Source organism: Atractosteus spatula, chromosome 4 (assembly GCF_055471065.1).
Source record: "Atractosteus spatula isolate fAtrSpa1 chromosome 4, fAtrSpa1.hap1, whole genome shotgun sequence".
NCBI classification, from domain to species: Eukaryota; Metazoa; Chordata; class Actinopteri; order Semionotiformes; family Lepisosteidae; genus Atractosteus; species Atractosteus spatula.
This window is the reverse complement of record NC_142709.1, coordinates 44,669,460-44,689,934: the sequence shown is the minus strand read 5'-3', so window position 1 is coordinate 44,689,934 and position 20,475 is coordinate 44,669,460. Positions and strand designations below refer to the sequence as shown.

The window sequence follows — 20,475 nt, the reverse complement described above, 5'->3', positions numbered from 1 at the left end:
GTTAGTGCGTAATTACTCATCGATGAAAAACCAAAGGTTTAAAAAAGATAATTAGCTCACTGATAGTTTGATGTAGAGGCTGTGGAAATTTCCACAAGTTGTGGTCTTTAAAATGCATTTGGTTTGAAGGCGTTCTGTGCTTCCATTGCGAAGATATGGACAAAAGAATATTCGAGCGTGGTCAAAAAAAATGTCATAAAAATGACAAGGTGAAGGCTGAGAAAGCATTCACAATGTATTTTATACACAAAGCAAGTGTTTTCGTAACTCTAAGAGGTTTCGTGAAAGCGCTACAGGTGTGCCAAAATCGTTTTCGAACTTCAAGCTAACTTTACCCCGGTTTATTCTACTCGTACATGAGAATATAGGGGGGGAGGAAAAGTGCCCGCGGTCATTTTTTTCACTGAAAGACAAAGTTGTATTGTGTTAACAAAAACTCTGCTTTACAGAGCCGCTCGTGAAAAAGAGCAAGGTGACTTTCTGCTATCTAAACAATTTTTTATGGCTTTTAAAGGCACGCAATGTTTGAGTTAGGCAGGAACACGTCATTGTATCTTATTTTTTATTTCATTTTAAAAAATAAATATTAGGCAACAAGCAATCAAATGTCCTGTTTTTTCTTAACACTTGTTTTTCCATATTGTAGTTTTAAAATTTGAACAAAGACGCATACAAACAGCGCAATATTGTATAGTTTTAAAGCCACTACAGTATAGCTTGTGGAAAATACGTTTATTTGTACTGCATCAAAGCTTAACTCGTTCAAAGCGTCCGACATTGCAAACTCCAAGTTAAAAGGAACATGTCAAAATGTTTCCACAATAATCACAAGTGAACGAGTTGATGGATTCAATAATAATAGAGAAATCATACCAATAATCATGCAATCCAACTGAAAGGACACTTAAATCAACATGAAAAGATTGTATATAAATCAGTTAAAACATTTTTTATGCACGTAGGTTTTGAGTGTGTAAGCTGTAAATTCTTTTTACTTAATTAAACATATGAAACTCTTTAATTTTGTAAATGCAACACGTATTCCGTACAGAAATAAAATAATGTTTTCTACAGGTGTTAAGCAGATTAGCAGGTTGCTGACAAAATAGCACACCGTCCACTAACCGTCCACCACTGCCCAGTGATATAACTTTAATATAAACAAGATCTAGTACCTGGTGCAGTTTTTTTTAAACTTATTTTGAATTACGAAAATCCCAGGTGTGAGTTCATAAAGCCAGAATTACGTACCATCCCTACGTCTGCAAAACACCTGATCATCTACTGTAAAGCTTTCAGTGCTTTGTTTGTGTATATTCCAATCGCAGCGGGGGCAGGGTGTGTGGGGAAAGGTTTAGGCTGCAATTGAATTGGAGATCTGTATTCTTCACACCTGAAACATTGCTTTCTCTTAAAGCATTTTTCTTTCCCTCTTTAGCTGGTCTTTTGCTGCCTATGCATGCTTACACAGCTCCCTAGGTGAATTCTCATACTTAACTGAGAAAGCTTTAGAGAACTTTACATTTTTATTTTCAACGAATTGTAAATGACATTTACATTGGCGTTTTTATTAATTTTTCACTTAAGCGTATGGAGGAGTGTCAGCTGTCAAGGAGAGCACCCCCCGCCCCCTTTCCCCCCACGAACAGACTGACAAAACAATTGGGAAGTGTTAACTATCCAGCCATTGCAAGCCACTGCAGCAGCCACAAATAAATAAAAAATAAACTTTTTTTCTCCTGATGGTAACTATAACAAATTGTCACATTTCACATCCTCGCAAAACAATCATGATGTTCTCTTCCAATCAAAAGTTTGATGTTTTTTTTTATTTTGAAACCGTGAACTTGACATGCAGGTGTGAAGTAGAATTAACAGCTTCAGATTTAAAAGGTTATTAATAATATTGTAACGCCCAGGTAGTGAGGAGGAAGCGCACCTAGGCACTCATGACTGCCCGCTACTCCCGCCCAGTGGATGCCCCAGAGAGGAGATGCTCTCCCCGCCGGAGCTGGCTAGCTATTCCCACACCCGCCAGTGCGGGTGCGACCCGGTCGCTACGACAGGGAAGCACCTTGGGAAATATAGGAGGTGCAGTTCCAGCTTGTGGTCCGAACGAATGGCTGGAGCCAGGCAGAGATGGCCAGCCACCTGGCCCTCTCACCCGAGGAGCTGCGGCGCAACGTACAGCTGGCCGCGCCGGCCTCACTGGAGCATGCCTTGGCCCTTGCTACATGGGCTGAGGCCATGTTCGGGGTGGCTGGAAGCACCAGCAGATGCAGTGCATCCTGCCGGCTGACCGAGGCGGCGACGGAGGAGTCCAGCGAGGGGGAAGAGGAGCCAGCCTGCACAGCGACCCCCGCAGAACAGCCCCGCAAGCTGTTTTGCCAATGCTGCGGGAAGAGGGGACACCGAGCCCGGGACTGCCGGGCCCCAGAGCCTCGCACACCTAGATCGGCGTCAGGAAACGGGAACGGGGCGGCTCGGCACAGGGACGGCCGCCCTTGGAACACCTCAACCCCCGCTCCGGAGAGCGCTGTGAAGACCGGCGCCCCACACACCACCGTGGTGCGAGTCGGCTTTAGCCGGGGCCTGTACCTCCAATGCCGAATCAAGGACCAACCCTGCCTGGCCCTGCTCGACACCAGTTCATTGGTAACCCTACTCCAGCCTGGCATCCTCCCCGACACCGAGGGCACCAACCCCCCAGGATGGGAGGCCTCCAGCCTGCGGCTGAGGATCGTGACGGGACAGCTCGCTGCAGTCAGGCGGAAACAGGAAACAGGCTTGCCTTCTGGGCAGGGGCCAGTTTGGACTTTGGGCTGGCAGGAGTTGGTGTGGCAGGGAGAGCGACTTGTGTGGCAGGGCAGGCCCTGCACGGCCGAGGGACGCAGGCTTGCCGGAGCCGGGGGAAAAAGAGGCTGTGGCGGCGGCGGCGGCGGCAGTCGCTGGGGCGGACCGGGCCTGCGAGCCAGGGAGTGAGTGTGCCAGATCCTGCACCTGAGTCATCCGGGGGACAGACAAGGTGGTGGTGGCAGGGGCCGAGCGTTGCGTGGAAGCGAGGCATGCAGATAAGGACCTCTACCAGTGAAGCTGCGAGGGCCTCGATCGGGACCAGCACCAGCGGCTCCAGGCACTACTCGTCCAAAACGAGGACCTCTTTGCAGCAAGGGATGAGGACTGCACCCGCACAGCCCTGGTCCAACACGACATCAACACCGGCGACACTCGACCCATCCGCATCCCACCGGGACAAATGGCTCACACCAAGCGGACCGCTGCCGAGGAAAAGATCCGGGAGATGGCCACAGCGAGGGTGATTGAGCCCTCCGCAAGCCCATGGTCGGCGCCAGCTGTACTGGTCTGAAAAAAAGATGGCTCGTGGAAAGATTCCTACCCCCTGCTAGATCACCGGGTCAGCCTGGTTCGGCTCCCTTGACCTCCGCTGCAGCTACTGGCAGGTACCGCTCACTCCCGATGCTCGCCCGAAGACGGCTTTTTCCATCGGCCAGGGCCTCTGGCAGTTTACTGTCATGCCTTTTGGCCTGTGCAATGCCCCAGCAACATTCAAGAGGCTGATGGAGAGGGTGCTGGCATCGGTCCAGCGGAACCAGTGTGTGCTGTACCTGGACGACCTGCTGGTTCATGCACGGGGTTTCGACCAGGCCTTGACGAACCTCCAGGTGGTGCTGGCCTGCATCCGCCGTGCTGGCCTGAGGCTCAATCCCCGCAAGTGAGAGCTCCTGCGGCGGGAGGTGACCTTCCTGGGACATGTTGTTGGACCGCGAGGGGTGGCTGCAGACCCAGGTAAGGTCGCTGCAGTGAGGGGTTGGCCCACTCCCCACACCATCACAGAGCTGCGCAGCTTTCTGGGGTTGGCTTCGTACTACCGGAGGTTCGGCCGGGACTTTGCCAGCATCGCTGCCCCGCTGCACCGCCTCACCGACAAGGGCCACCGTTTCGACTGGAGGTAAAGGACAGGGTGCTGTGCCGGGGGTGGCGGGCACCCACCAGTGGCGAGATATGGTGGCAGCTGGTGGTGCCACAGTCGCTCCGCGGGGCTGTGCTCCGAGTGGTGCACGGCCAGCTGGGTGTGGGGCATTTCGGCTGTAAAAAAACCCTGCAGTGTCTCTGAGGCCATTTTTATTGGGGTCTTTGCCACCGGGACGTGGAGCGGTATTGCTGAACGTGTGCGGTGTGTGTGGCTCAGAAGGGTCCCCCCGAGCGCTCTCGGGCCCCCCTCCAACAACATCAGGTGGGGGTTCCTATGGAGCGGGTGGGGGTGGACGTTTTGGGCCCGTTTCCGTGCACCGAGGCCGGGAACCTATGTCCTGGTGGCAATGGACTATTTTACAAAGTGGCCGGAGGCCTATGCCCTCCCAGACCAGAGTGCCCCCACCGTGGCCGATGCACTACTGGAGGGGATGTTTGCCCAGCTAGGGGTGCCGGAGGAGTTACACAGTGACCAGGGGCATAACTTCGAGTCCCAGGTCTTCGCCAGTGTGTGCCAGCGCCTGGGGATCTCTAAGACGTGGACCACCCCGCTGCATCCCCAGAGCGACGGGTTTGTGGAGCGGTTTTATCGGATGCTCACCACCGGCACCAACGGGACTAGGACTGCCACCTCCCCCTTGCGCTCTGGGTGTATCGGACCGCGGTCCAGGTATCTACCTGGTGAACCCCGGCCTTGCTCGTGCTGGGCCGGAAAATGCGAACCCCGGTGGACCTGGTCTTCGGCCCGCCACCCGGAGACGAGTCAGCACCGCCAGCTGGACCAGACTACGAGTGGGACCTGCGGCAGTGGATGCGGCGTGTGCACAGCTTTGCCCGGACCCTCCTGACTCATGCGGGAGTCCGGCAGAAGCGGCACCACGACCTGCGCTGCAGGGGGCCTGCCTTCCAGCTCGGGGACTTGGTTTGGGTGTACAGTCCGCGTCGCCACAAAGGCTTCAGCCCTAAGCTGGGGCCGTCGTGAGAGGGGCCCGCTGAGGACATCGGGGTGGTGGGCAAGGTCTGCTACCGGGTCCGGTTGCGAACACGTGGGATAGTGGTGGTCCTTCACCGAGACTGCCTGGCACCCTACCAGGAGGAGGAGCCCCGCAGGGATGCTCCGGAGGAGCAGCCGGGGCCGGAGCCGGCCGACAATGGGGCGTCCACGGGCCGCCAGCTGCCACCACGGCGCAGCGGCCGCTCACGCAGAGTTCCGCAGCCTTTAGCCGAAGTATGAGTACAGCCTGAGGGGGGTGTTCGACGTCAGTGGGACACCAGACGCTTCAGGTGGGGGCAGTGTAACGCCCTCACCCGGTAGTGAGGAGGAAGCGCACCTAGGCACTCATGGTACCGCGAAGCAGGCTGGGAGTTGTAGCCGGGGGGGAGTCTGAGGGTCAGCACGATGACCAACAGCTGACCCTGCATATGTAAATAGTGTTATAGTAGTTTTAGTGTCCTGTGTAGCTTTATAAGAGTATAGCCTGTTGTTAACTAATTACCACCCTAACAATGTGTACGTGTTCCGTCGGTCTCCTCATGTGTGTGCATAACCTGTGCTGGTTTTTGTGTGGTTTCGATAGGAGAATAAAGCAGTCGCTTGGTTTACTATCACGTCTCCACTTATCCTGTGTCCTGAGGGAACCTTAAAACACTACAATATCTTCTGTGCCGCATTAATATTGCAATGTTCTTACAAGTGTAAACTGAATTAAATGGATCTCAACCTCTGTTGAGGTGACAACTGAATTCTTGAAGTGCAATGTAGAATATCAGATCTACCTGTACTTATCCAATGTATATGGACTTGTGTTTCCTGGCACAGACACTATAGGCCAGCTAGAGGCTGCGTCCAATTACTATGCGTCCCATGGCTGGTTCTGGCTCAGTGCCCAACCAATGCTGGTGCAGCTCTGAGTGGGAAGAAGAAGAAGGAGGAGAAGGAGGAAATCTGTCTGTGGGCGCAGGGCAGTCGTCACTCTCCAAGGGATCTACTAGTAGTCCGGCTGACTAGTACAGAGTCTCTACCCACAGAGGGTGACTGCGGGTCCACACAAGTCACTCTTCTCTCACACAACTACAAATGCAGCCATTCAAAATGGGTGAGGTATTTCGCGGCATACCCCGGTGGGCGTGTCGCAGTATCACGCGGTATCACGCAGTTAACGTGGTGTCACGTGGTTAACTATCCGGCGTCGCCTTGTAAAACCGCCAGGGGGAGCTTAACCTCTCATGTACAGCATTTGAGCCTTTAATTTTGAACTGTGTATTACAGCATGTTAATCATCAGTCATTAAAATGTTGGTATATTTTATGAAAGCAAGATTGCTCAGTTGGACAAAAGTACACAACCTACCTTTATCAGAAATATTTATGCATCAAAGCCTTTACTGAAGATATTACTAATAGTATTAATAATGGATGACTTTGGACAAGCTGTATACTCAAAGTATAATTTCTTTAGCACATTTGTACAAGCACTTGGAATCTGTCCAAGCCATACTTTGTCAGGCATTTTGTTTTACTTCAACGGGCATAAAAACTTCCTTGCTTTTAACAGGGCGTTTCATAATTTCTAACTACGAAAATGATTTAAAATGCGACACCTATCATTCAACTAGAGCTTAAAATATCACAAGGATCCTCAAGAGCACAGCAAAGAGTGTATTAAAAGACACTTGTATTTATCAACGCTTTCTTTTCCGTATACCAGATTTTATGGAACCACTTCAGAGGGGTGTCAGCCAGTCAGATTCCAGGAATCGGCACTTTAAAGGAAAAATACACACCGGTATTCCATTTCTTCCTAACGATTTTAAGCATCGAAGTATTTAACTAGCATGTGAAATAGCGTGTGAAAAAGTGGTAGTTTTAAGCTTTTCTGCTAATATAATATGGAATCGCGTATCTAAAGAATTTAATAACGGTATTCGTGTGCTACGACAGGGCTGTGTAGGGCTGTTTCGCCTGCCTGTTCATGCAAGCTGTCTTGTAGCCGGCTGGTCTAGGTGCGTGACTACCAGCTGGCAGGTTGTGTGTTCGAATCCAGCTGGTGCTGGACTTTTAACAAACATTTCTTCGAAAAAATAGAATTGCGATATTATGGACAATCAATTGACTTTTATATTTCAAAATATCGCAACATGATCGATATTTGCGATATTTTGAACATATCTTCCCTTCTGACAGCGGTTCCTGCTTCTATTGTGTGTGTGTGTGCGCAACAGAGTAAATTTTTATAGAGAAATGGAGGCTGGACAGTATGCGTTACAATATAAACATTTATATTGATTTAAATCGTGTTCTGATTTAAATCGCAAACGCGTGTTTAATTATATGTGTTTTTTAATCATAATCAGGCTAATGCAACATAAATTGATACAGTATCTTTGTCTTCTAAGTATCTTAATAAACTTTCAGCATAGCTTTCTACCCGTCAAGATTTATATTTCTTGGGATTTGGGGATCAAACGTGGAAGGATTAGATTATAATCGTTTTTATTTGTCAAATACGTGATTGTATTTCTGAATGTTATGTGACACCTACAGTAGTTCACTGCTTTAAATACATCGAATTAAGAAAGTTATGTGTAGCACTTTAGATCTTTTTTCTGAACCAGGGAAAATCTGATCATGTTTCTCTATAACAATAATAAAAAATTTTATTTTACATATCGCCTTTAAAAGTGGCATCTCAAAGCAATACAGTAGATCGAAAAACAGTTAAAAGGGACCAAATTAAATACCAGACAATCGCAAACGCGTTTTCAATAAAATTATTTTATTCATTCAGCAGTTTGTGAGAGGGACATCCAGCAGGGAGAGACACACACACCGGTTTTCATTGACAAAATTGTTTTTTTTCAATTCCTCTTGTCTAACAGGAATGTTTTGTTTGTGGACAGACTGTTAGACTAGAGGAAAAGACCGCCTCCTCCTACGAAGCATTAATCGCGTATCTAAGGAAAATTGCAGTATACCTTTGTTCATGCACATCATTATACAGTACAGTATCTCAATTTGTATTTCGATAAAAAAAAATCGTTTGCCCAGCCACTACTGTTGTTATTGTTTTTATCCTGTAAAGCGTTTCCTTTTTCTGCGTTTTCCATTTCCTTTTTCTGATCACTCGCTTTCTGGATACACATCTCACCTGTCCTGTTCTTTGTTTTCCTGGTTTGCTGATTATGCCTGCTGCGGTCCACTCCTACCCTCACACCTAAAGAATACTATTTTAAATTTCTTGGCGCAGTTCATAAACCCTTGTATGTGCTGTCCGCGCCCAAAATGCAATAAAAAAAAAGTCAAAAACCGCGCTCAATATGCAATTTAGAGCTTAATAAGATACACTCCACAGGCAAAATTAAAGACAAAATTAAAGACGATTAAAATCTGTAATCTTTCCACTTGTACTGTGAGTCATCGGACAGTTTCTGCTTTGTGTAAGGATGGTGAGAAAGCTGTGCTCAATGTATTTAAGGGACTTAAAAGTAAAAGGAGATGCTTCATATTGCTTGACTAATTTTAAAAACCAAGTTATAAATGCAGACGCTCCCTCGGTGCCGCGCCAGGTGTAAATATCAAAGTATACATTCCCAACAAGAATTGTACCCATCTGTCATGCAAATAAAACACCTTGAATTGAATTGAATTGAGGGAGAGAGGGGGGTAGTGGGACAGAGATACTGTAGACAGACTCAAGGCAAATAAGATACTTATGGGTACGCAGGCATTCACGACAGCAACATACGAAACGTTTGCACGTACTGTATAGTTAAGTTATTACTTGGTTTTCAAAGTGCAACGAAATACAATATTGTTGTTGCTGCTGTTCTGGTTGTTTTTATCCCGTAAAGCGTTTTGAGAAGCCACCTTTAAAGGCGATATATACTGTAAAATCGCTGATTCTTATGGAATGTGTTCCGCAGGAGATTCAAATTTTTATTTATTTATTTTTTAATCGCGTATCTTAGGAAATCTCAGTATAACTTTGTTCATGAACAGTGGCATGTTACATTATCATTCGTTTTTTTAACAAGGCTCGCCAGCTAATGTGAATCGAAACCTGTCTTGCGAGCTTTTAAAGTAGTGCATGTGTAAACTGTACTAGAGGGCATGCAAGTTACTCTGCCCCTTTCAGCTGCAGGGAGTCCCTCTGCTGCAACACACAGCAGACAGAACGGGAGACTATTGCCTTTCATATCTGACACCAGTGAAGTAAAAGGGGTGTCTAAAGGGGTAATTTCAGACCACATTTTAGTTACTTTATTTTGTTTACTTTTAACATTTCTGTAATTTACAGTAGATGTCACAATAGAAGCCCGAAGCCTATTATACTCAGTCTAGCCTTGGATCCTCTGAGTCCCATGACTCAGTCTTGTCTGCTTTCCTAGAATAAAACCAGTTAAGTCTTGTGTACTATGCAATTTATATTTTCCGATTCCATGCATTCCCTTAATGTTTAGAGTTTACTATATTCTCCAGACTCAAACACATAAGTACTAATAGCTCTGTCCCTTTAGGAGACTCTTTGCAGTACTGTGTCCCACTACCCCCATGAATTCTTTAGGTTGGGTCTAATATTTTCCAGTAATATACAGAATGGGATACAAAATGCTGTCAGGCAGGTAACAGAAAAGAGAAAAATATAAATATTTCCATTTTACAGACGTTCACACATTTATAACATTTTGGCTCAATAAAAAGCTAACCCAATAATTAAATGTGATAAAGTATAGTTTGGATGTTTATACATTCATGTTAATCGTATTCTTGATTTATTTCAATAAGTGTTCATGTTTCATTTGCTAACTTAGAGCATATTGTGCAATGAAGAATAAAATAGCTGCATGACAAGTGACTTCCTTCTCTCAGTGGAAATTAAAAGGTAGCCTGATAAATTATAATAAGACAGTAAGAAAGGTTCCAATCAGGAGGAGACAATTCTTTCCATTTTTTTTGTTTGATTGCTGGTAGCAAACTGATCTGAGGATCTACTCCAGCTCTTTCTCTTTTTATCATACAGTAAATTGTATTTTCTTGCTTTCTGAAACACAATATAACAAAAAATAACCTCACAAACTCAAAGAAAAAATCCTTGCTCCCCCCCCTCCCCTTGGCAGTACTTCCTCCCATGCTTTTAACTAAGGGCATCTAAAATACTGTCAAATAGCTACAATGGTATCTCTGTACAAGGCTTTGACTGTGTCAATCACAGCACCTACCGTTCCCTTACCAGCAACAACATGGATTCTAACACTCAGACATTAAAAAAAGTCAGGCCAAGAGAGAAAATACCGAGCTTTACAACATGCGGTACCAGTAACATTTTACCCACAGTAGACTCACCAACCAGATGTGTTTCAGTTTCTGTGATAAGCCTAGATTAATCATATCCTCTCCTCTAGTAGGAGCACCAAGTGTAAACATGTAACGCCCCTATTAAAAATAATGGCAAAAGAGAAGTTCACTCTTTCTAGAACATACCTTCCTATGGACACTCCTAAAATGTATAAAATAGTGTCCACAGCATCTCATAATAGAGGCAAATGGGGAACTACAAACTCATTTCATACAATGCCATCCATGAGGGGTTAAATACACCCTGAGAGAAATTAATTTCTGGATAATTCAACGGCTGTGATTTCTGGAATATGTATTATCCCAAATATTTTCAAAAGAAATTGAATCATTTCAATGAATCTGTGCCATTCAAGTACCTGCTCCAGACAGTAACCACTGCTAAGGGTTTATATGAAGCTTGCATTAAAAGACTTTAAAAAAATGTCATGTTCCCATAAAAAAGTCATGCCTTGGAGTATAGACCCCCAAAGGAATGCCATAGACTCAAACTGCAAAATAAACACATACAGAAAGAAAGTATTTGTATTGTAATTGCAAATCCTGGTATGAGTGATTGGTATGACTTTCCTCATTACAAATCTCTTATTAGAATTTAAATTTCTCTGTAACTCCAGGTCAGAACAGAGAAAATGTAACTGCCTTAAGGAGTTTACGATTATGAAAAATAGAAGGATAAGCATGATACGTATGTCTTCTGTCATTTTCTAAGTCATGTTACTGAGCACCAAATCTTATTGAGAATATGAATCCATTTAAGGTTTATACCATTAAAGTAACGGTTTATTCCATGCTGAAAATGTTTGTACCAGACTTTTTTGAGGCCTGTTTAATTGTGTCTGAAGTCTGATGTTGTAAATTTTATTGTTAAAAAGATCCATGAAAATGTCACTACTAAAGTTAGCTGGTACTGTTGGTACTGTCAGTGGCAAGTAGAGCTCATATTTTAGATTTTGTGTAGTTGCTAGCGTTGAACTGTGTGTTGGATGCACATGAATTGAAGGAATGGGCAAACATAGCTGATGCGGATCCACAGAGCCAGCATATTAAGATGTTTATAATTAGAGGCAATTTGTTTAAATAACTAGGTATGGATACTGATGTGCAAGAGAGGTGGAAAGGCTGTTTCCTTAAGATATAAAATATTTTAATAAAATAATAAAATATTTTATTCTCAGTGAGATGCTGCCATTTCATAGTGGGTTTCTAACACTGTGTATAGTTCCATCCACACAGTGCCTTTACTTCCATTTCTAATCTCTTTATCCAGTACAGAGGATTTGGAGCCTATCCCAGTAAGCGACGGACACAAGGCAGAATACACCCTGGACATAGCGCCAGTCCATCACAGGACAGACAGACACAAACACACACACACACACCAGGGCCAGTTTAAATCTAACCTCAGAACCTTTCTTTTCAGAAGACTTAGTGTCTGTATCTGCTTCATTTTCTAATTTTGGTAGCACCTCTAACTGCTTGTCTTTCTTATATGCATTTACTTTGTAATCTGTGGTCCTTTTATCTGTTTTTACATCTACTGTATTGCTTTGAGATGCCACCTTTAATGGTGATATATCAAATTTTTTTATTATTGTTATAGGGAAACATGATCAGATTTTCCCTGGTTCAGAAAAAAAGATCTAAAGTATACTAGTTTGTCACTCTTCTCATTCCCTTTGCTAAATGACTTTTCATACTAATCTGATCAATCTAACTGCCAGTTTTCTGTGCTTTCTCTATCCTGCTAGATTTGCAATTATTCTGAAAATTTTCATCTTGAAATAACTCATTTCTAAATACCTTTTTCACTGTTAACATCTTGCAGCAACTCTGCGACAAAATATACACTCTGACAGTTCATCCTGCTACCAACATTAAATAAAACAAATCTTAAGATTTCTACATTTATGTCTTTATTTAGTGGTTTCATTAGTGACAAAGGCTAAACTTTCTTGGAAAAATGTCTTTTATGTGTTGCGGAAAAAACTGACTTGCTTTAACAAAATATGTTTACAAATCCTTTCACCTGGCATTTTCGTAGTTAGAAATCATGGAACGCTCTGTTAAAAGCAAGGGAGTTTTTATGTCCGTTGCAGTTCTTTTGCAACATGAATATAATTATATCGTTATTAATTTCTTGAGATACGCGATTCCATATTATATTCCCTTTTAATCAAATTCTAAAAGTATGCTTGTTGACTCCGGTATCGCGTTAGTTAAAGACCTCGATGCTTAAAATGTTTAGGGAGAAATGGAATACTGGTGTGTATGTTTTCTTTAAAGTACCGAGACCAGCCATATACTGTATGTTTAAGTTCCAAAATTAATATCGTTTATGGACTTCACACGCGTTGCAGTATGCTCCTATTCTTTTTATGCTCAGGCACTAAGATCTCCCTTCTGCTTTGTGTAAGGATGGTATCAAAAGCAATCTTAAGTGGTGAGAAAGCTGTGCTCAATGTATTTAAGGGACTTAAAAGTAAAAGGAGATGCTTCATATTGCTTGACTAATTTTAAAAACTAAGTTATAAATGCAGACGCTCCCTCGGTGCGCTGCTCTGGTGCGCCGGCTCTTACACAGTGCCTGTCTGCCGTAAGCGTTACAATATACATACCCAACACTGCTTGTACCCATCTGTCATGCAAATAAAACACCTTGAATTGAATTGAATTGAGGGGAGAGGGGGGGAATACTAAAGCCAATACTGGCTCAATACCCTCAATGGGCTTTGACGTGCTAATGCGTTGGTTTAACAGTCCGGGTGTGGCAGGCTTCCAATGTCAACTCGACTTGATTGGAAGACAATGAACGTATTTTAGCCCTAAATGAATTAATAGCAAACATGGTTTACATAAAATACATTTTTCCAAGAAAGTTTATAATAATACGATCTATAGTTGAAATCTGAGCCTACTTTAAAAATAAAGGAAAAGCATTTTCAGAGAGCAATCACGCTGTGTTTATGTAGAAAAAGCGATTAGGTTTATGAGCAATCTAATTACCTATTCGCTTAAAACGCTATATAAAATAAAGTTTATTTAGAGATGAATGATCAGTGTCGCAGTTTAAATAATGGGAGTCAGGAAACTAACACACAGCGCCACCGGATTTAATAACGCAATAAAAACGCTATAAAATAATGTGACTAGGCACAGAAAAAGTTTACAGCACAGTACAATAATAAATGCTGACCATGACTTTAGAAGCATAAATTACCTTACACTCAATTTAAGCACAAGCTGTCTTTCTGTATGAACCTCTAAGCTGGTTCATACAGAAAATGTAGAAATGCATTAGCCTGATTATGATTAAAAAACACATAATTAAACACGCGTTTGCGATTTAAATCAGAACACGATTTAAATCAATATAAATGTTTATATTGTAACGCATACTGTCCAGCCTCCATTTCTCTATAAAAATTTACTCTGTTGCACACACACACACAATAGAAGCAGGAACCGCTGTCAGAAGGGAAGATATGTTCAAAATATCGCAAATATCGATCATGTTGCGATATTTTGAAATATAAAAGTTAATTGATTGTCCATAATATCGCTATTCTATTTTTTCGAAGAAATGTTTGTTAAAAGGAAAGTCCAGCACCAGCTGGATTCGAACACACAACCTGCTAGTTGGGAATCACGCACCTAGACCAGTTGGCTACAAGACAGCTCGCATGAACAGGTAGGCGAAACAGCCCTACACAGCCCTGTCGCAGCACACGAATACCGTTATTAAATTCTTTAGATACGCGATTCCATATTATATTCCCTTTTAATCAAATTCTAAAAGTATGCTTGTTGACTCCGGTATCACGTTAGTTAAAGACTTCGAAGCTTACAATGTTTAGGGAGAAATGGAATACTGGTGTGTATTTTTTTCTTTAAAGTACCAAGACCAGCTATATACTGTATGTTTATGTTCCAAAATTAATATCGTTTATGGCCTTCACACGCGTTACAGTATGCTCCTATTCTTTTTATGCTCAGCTACTAAGATTTCCCTTCAGTGGTAAAATTCAATATCTACAACGGGCACAGTAAAGACATTTACAGTAAGTCTTTCTACGACAGACCAACGGACCACGAGTGCCCCTGTCGGTCAACCAATCACGCACCGCGGTACCCCGCGTCATCTTACGTCATGATACGCGACACCGCAGCCAATTACCTGCGGTACGTGTCTGTACTGCTCACTTTGAATGGCTGCATCTGTAGGTGCCAGAATTGACCATTGATCATGATAGCCAGGCATGGCTGGCACCCCCAACCATCCCTTATCAGTAAAGAGCATTCCAGCATGAATACCTCCTGTGGCCAGCACCACAGAGATGGAAGAAAGATGGGCCCTCAGTAGGGAAGGCACAGCAATACCTAATTCTGTCTCATTAATAAGCATTACCACTACATTCAGTTCCCAACCGTTTGAGATTGATTCATTAACCTCACTGGAATGTGAGTCCATTGTCTACTCTACAGTACCTGTCTCATCAGTTCCCACTTTAGGAATCTTATTTTCCCTGCTTAGGGGCTGCCAGTGAGCATCCCAAGTGGGGTAATTACAGTACCACTGTAATGAGGCCATTAGCCTGCCTCACAGGACATTAAGCACAATAAAAATGTTTGCTCTCACTGTGAATCAAATATCTTACTCAGACCTCCGATCTGCATCAGAAGGTAAGATCTTTTGCACAACAGCTGGCAAAGTTTTCTTTTTCACAAACTGGGAAGACAGACACTGACATACATAATGGAACATTGCTATGTGCTTATGGACTATAAAATTGTGTTGACAATGCTGATTAATACTTTTCTTTTCCTTACATTTTCTAACATTACAAATTTGTAATTCTTCAGTTGCATTTTTTGTTTATTTAAAGTTGAGACTAGTATTTATTTTAAGCCTTTAATAAATTAAAAGCCTACATGTTTAATATCATAAATTGAAAGCAGGGCTCCAGACCAAAAAATACTTTGGAGCCACTGGCTTCTAAAATGAAACATTTAGGAGCCAAATGACTTTTTTTAGTTTCCAGATTACAGAATCAAAATAGTTAATCTGCAATGCACCCAATAAACTCAGCACATGCAGTGTCGTTATCATACATCTTTGATACATCCATTCCGTTCTTTTTCATTAGCAAGATTTGGGAGGCATATTTTATGAATGGTAATTCCTCGCATGCGATCATGTAGGCTGCATTAAATTTCATTTAAAGTCTTTCTCGGCTGTTTTTTCACAGGCACGGGCTAAAGGTGTCTGCCTTGGGGTATACTTCACAATTACAAAATCACGAGCTTCAATCAGTATGCTTCCGACTCCAAGTTTTTTACCGTTTCTTTTTTGAAATGATCCGTCCCTTTGAAAACCCAGCTTTCCCTGCAACTTCTGACCGGCTTTAGAACAAAAGTCGCAATACATCATTTGTTTAACTTTATCATACTTAAGCCAAGCAAATTACTGAAGCCATGAAGTTCTGAAATGGCTGTTCAGACCTGTTGACTGATTAATCAAAAAGTCTGTAATTTTATGCTTCGCCGTTGTTAGCAGATCAGCTAGCGTGTGGAATGTTTGCAGTAGCTTCTTCTTAGCTTGCTACCTTTAGTTTTAACCACCAGTCGCTGCAGTGTGCTGTGACGAAGGGACGTAAAGGCGTTTAAATGTAATTAAGTAACGCCTCATCACCAAATTACATTTGACCACATATCGACATAAAATAACATAAAGTTTTGGTGGGTGACACTAATGGCGTATAGATTTTCAATTATTGTCGAAAATTCTTATTTTTTGTCGCATTTTCGACCATTTCAGTCACAGTCTGGAGCCCTGGAAAGCAAACATTGATATGTACTGAACCTTAAAATATTTAATATTTGGTCATAATGTGGAATGGATGTTACTTTATCTCTGGATGTCTTCAAATATTTTTTATAAATGTATCATTTATAAATTAAGGTTTGCAAACATCACTTGAAAATATATTTAGAGATATTGAGAGATTTTTCAAATACTCCATATTTTGTTAAACATTAAGAACAGAGAGAATTAATATTTGCAATATAAGTACTTGATTTCATATCTTCCAGTTTAATTTTTAATTTAGTTGTTACTTTTACAGGGTTCTTAGGAATTTTCCTAACTGGAATTTTTTTTATAAAGAAGCAATGTCTATGACTAACTACACGGGATCATCAATTACTGAATTCATCATTATTGGTTTCCCTGGGCTTCAAGACCAGGGGAGCAAAACCATCCTGTTTTTTGTATTCTTGGTAGTCTACCTCATAATTGTATTGGGAAACTTGTTGATCATACTCATATTTGTCTTTGACAAATCCCTTCACACTCCCATGTACGTACTGATATGCAGTCTTGCAATTTTAGATATTTCCATTCCCTCTATCACTGTTCCTAAAATGTTAGCTATGTTCATGTTTGACTCAAGTATAATTTCATTTGATGCTTGTTTTGCTCAAATGTTCCTTTTCATGAGTTTGGGTATAGCTGAAGGTTTTCTTCTTACAGTAATGGCTTATGACAGATATTTAGCTATCTGTAACCCACTGCACTACCCTAGCAAAATGACAAACAGCCTGGCCATTAAACATGTTTTGTGGTGCTGGGTTGGGGGATTTCTTGCAAAGACAATTCCTACAATTCTTGCTGTAAGGCTCCCCTTCTGTGGGCCTGACAAAATTCTCCACTGCTGGTGTGATCATTCCTCCATTCTTAGGTTAGCCTGTGCTAACATTGTCATCAACAGCATTCTGGGATTGACCATAGCATTGAGTGTTCTTCTCATCCCTCTGTTCCTGATATTGCTGTCCTATGTAATGATTATTAAGTCAGTGCTGCAGATTTCCAGCTCAGACGGGAGAACCAAAGCTTTCTCCACCTGCACCTCACACCTGCTGGTCATCTCTGTCTTCTTCTTCACAGCAGCATGTGTTTACATTTCCTACAGGGTTCCTGGGACATCAGTAGATTTGCGCATCATGGCAGCAGTGTTTCAAAATGTTATACCTCCCCTTGTGAATCCAATTATCTACTGTCTGAGAACTAAAGAAATCCGGGCCAGTTTGGTTAAAACTCTGAAAAAAATGGAGAGAAGGGTCTTGCCCCTCTCAAGGTGAAAAGAAAAAGTCCCTTCAAAACTTTGGCACTCCCAGATTGAAATCATTAACAGTAAAAGATATGTATTGTCAAATAAGACATGGTTATTCTGTGTTAACCTTCACTGATTTATCCCCAAAATTGAAGAATTACAAAAATATTTATATAGTATACAAAATATTTAATGAATTTTACCATATAAAGCTCAAAACAAATGTAATAACCTTGAAGAATCAGGTGAATATAGAGCAAGACGTCTGTTAACGATATCCTTAACCAGTTAAGCATGGTCTGCTTGGAAAACAGAAGCACATATAAAAATAGAATTTTTATCTTTGTATTTTTTCCATTATTTAATATTTGCACATTGTAATTACCATCTTTTAGACCCTTTTCTTAGTAAAGCACATGACTCTGGTAAAGAGATGGAGATTTCTTTATTGCAATAAAGAAAGGAGGACAAAAAAAGTTAACAGGTTATCTTTGTTTCCCTCTCACTCTTTTAAGAACAGCAACAGGCTTTTCTTGAAGATGAGCAAAATTTCATACCAAAACATATTTATGAATGGATAGTAACTAGACAGGCTAGAAAGTTAGTTAGGTCACCCTTGGACAAGACTCCTGTTCACTTTCATGTTGCTGAATCACACGCAGGATGAGTTACATCTCCACTCAAAAACTCAGCTGGGAGTGTACAAAACAGTAAAACAGATCCTGAGGGCCTGATTGTTAACTCCTAATAGGCATAGATTCTTTCACATCGTTGTAAATGACCAAAAATGTGTATTTCAAAACATTGCCAAAACATTTTTCTTATTTGAACATTTTTGTCTTGTTTTTATGTCTTAATACAAGTACGACTGATGTTTTCTAGTTACATTACAATTGATAATGGACAACAATAAAAAATGTTTTGGATATTTCTAATCATAAATAAAGTCTGGTTAATGCCAAGAATATTTTAGACTAGACTGGAACTGAGCCACAGTAGTTGCTTCTCTGTTCATTTATTTTGAGCCAGCAATTATGGTTTCATTTTCTTTAATTGACAATAAAAACAAATCCTTGAAAATGTCTCCACTTATTTTTTTCTGTCACTTTAATTCTTCATTAGTATTCTCTCAAAAGGGAATTTGAAATTGTCTAATAAAAGTTAATAGTTTTGTAATAAAAATTGCAGTATCTCAAATAATGTTGTTATAATTTTGCAGGCATTACACTACTAAAAAATCCAATATTTTTGCTGTCTTGGCCACAGCAATTACTGACACTTGCAAAGTTCTTGCAATTTGTCTTAAAGATTGACTTTCATTTCTTAAAGTAATTATAGACTGTCTTTTTCCCATGGCAAATTTTGCCATGTTCATTCAGGAATTACAAACTTTTGCCCATGCTCCCTATATTTATTGTAATCGTGGACCCTCACCTGTTTACTAATAATTGGTGACAAAAGGTAAATGAGGTATCATGATAGTTAACTGTGAGAACATCTAACAAAGAGAATTTAAAACTTCTTTTAGTGTTCTATGACCATGTTATACACATTTCTGACTTTTAAAAAAAAGTCAGAAATTAAATTTAAAATAAAAGAAGAAATTAAATCAAATGGAGTCCTGGACTTCCGGACTACCGTCTGTAGAATCCTTGTGGTGGCTCAACATTCTGTAACAACCAAGATTGGACAAAACAGAGTTAAAAACCGGAATGGGATCTAATACAGGGACAGGGAATAAAAACAGGATGACGAGGCAAAGCGCTCCAAGCCCCATACTCAGATGTTCAGGAAGCCATAATGAAGCATATTCCGTCAGATTTCCTGGACCTGCTGGTAGGCGGGTGTTCATCTCCCAATCCTGAGCCCAGAATAGCGAGAGCACCAGGAGGGATTACGATCCTGACAATTAACCTGGGTTTCAGACGGAAATCCGCTTGCTTTGGGTGTTCATCTTATTGAAAATGAAAAAATAACAATTGCAATGCAGTTCACTTAAGATTATAAGTACACATATCATCTAATTAAATATTAAGTGTTTATAGACAAGTTTATACAAACTGCACCGTTTCATTATTCTTCTTTGGGAACTCCATGTAGGGCCAAAATATCTTCATTTCTTCATTCAGTCATATCTGTAGTACAGATCATAAAAACACTTTCAATCAGGACATACCATATACCTTCCCACGTGGGCTTAAATCTGTAAACAAATCTTAATACGCACCACTTGTGAGCCCCTCCCCCCCCCCCCACACACACACCTTTTCTGAAATTCAAGAACTGCAGCAGTTATGTAACTTTTCAGTAGTTAAATTTGTGTTGCTCATGTTGTTCTCCTGAAAACTATTTTGCTACCCATGATGCCTTGCAAGCTCATTTGTTACATTTGCATAGTTTTATTACCTTAACAGATTACTGTAGTTCTTGCATTTTACTGGCTATACAGAGCAGCCAACTGTAATTATTACAATAAAGGACAAATTACTTAAGAGACCAGTTCTAAAGACCTTATTACCATTTGTATCCAATTATCTTTATGAAATATTTATGTGTGATGCATTAAAGGTTTTGAGAGAGTTTGCTTTTACACATCATTCATGTTCAACAACACTATATTGCACTACTAGCACAGCTTATTTTAGTTTCTCATTGAAAACTGAAAATGACAATGCTCACAAAAGCAACTACATTCTTATTCCTTGTCTTGTCACTACTGACTCAATATCAGTGATCACTCTCACCACTATTAAACAAACACTGTGTGACTGCTTATCAGAGCATGTATCTGTTACACAGCGGAAACTACACCAGGGAGTAAGACATGTTTTGCAGACATCTGCTCTTTATTGTGCATGTCTTAGAACTGACAGAGAACAGCAAAAACACACCAAGGCACCTAAGTACCATAACGCAGTAACCCTAAAACATAAGTACAACAGTGTCATAAACACAAAAGGACCCTGTGCGCTGACTTAAAATTTCCCATCTCCTCATAAGATGACAAGAAAACAGC

General features: G+C 41.6%; 1 protein-coding gene across 1 annotated transcript; it reads left to right on the top strand.

The window, feature by feature from the left end:
- Positions 1–16,518: 16,518 nt before the first annotated feature.
- On the top strand, positions 16,519–17,487 carry LOC148836376 (olfactory receptor 6N1-like). The gene has a single exon (XM_088912730.1). It carries the CDS (start codon positions 16,519–16,521, stop codon positions 17,485–17,487), a length of 969 nt encoding a protein of 322 aa, XP_088768856.1.
- The last annotated feature ends 2,988 nt before the right edge of the window (positions 17,488–20,475 follow it).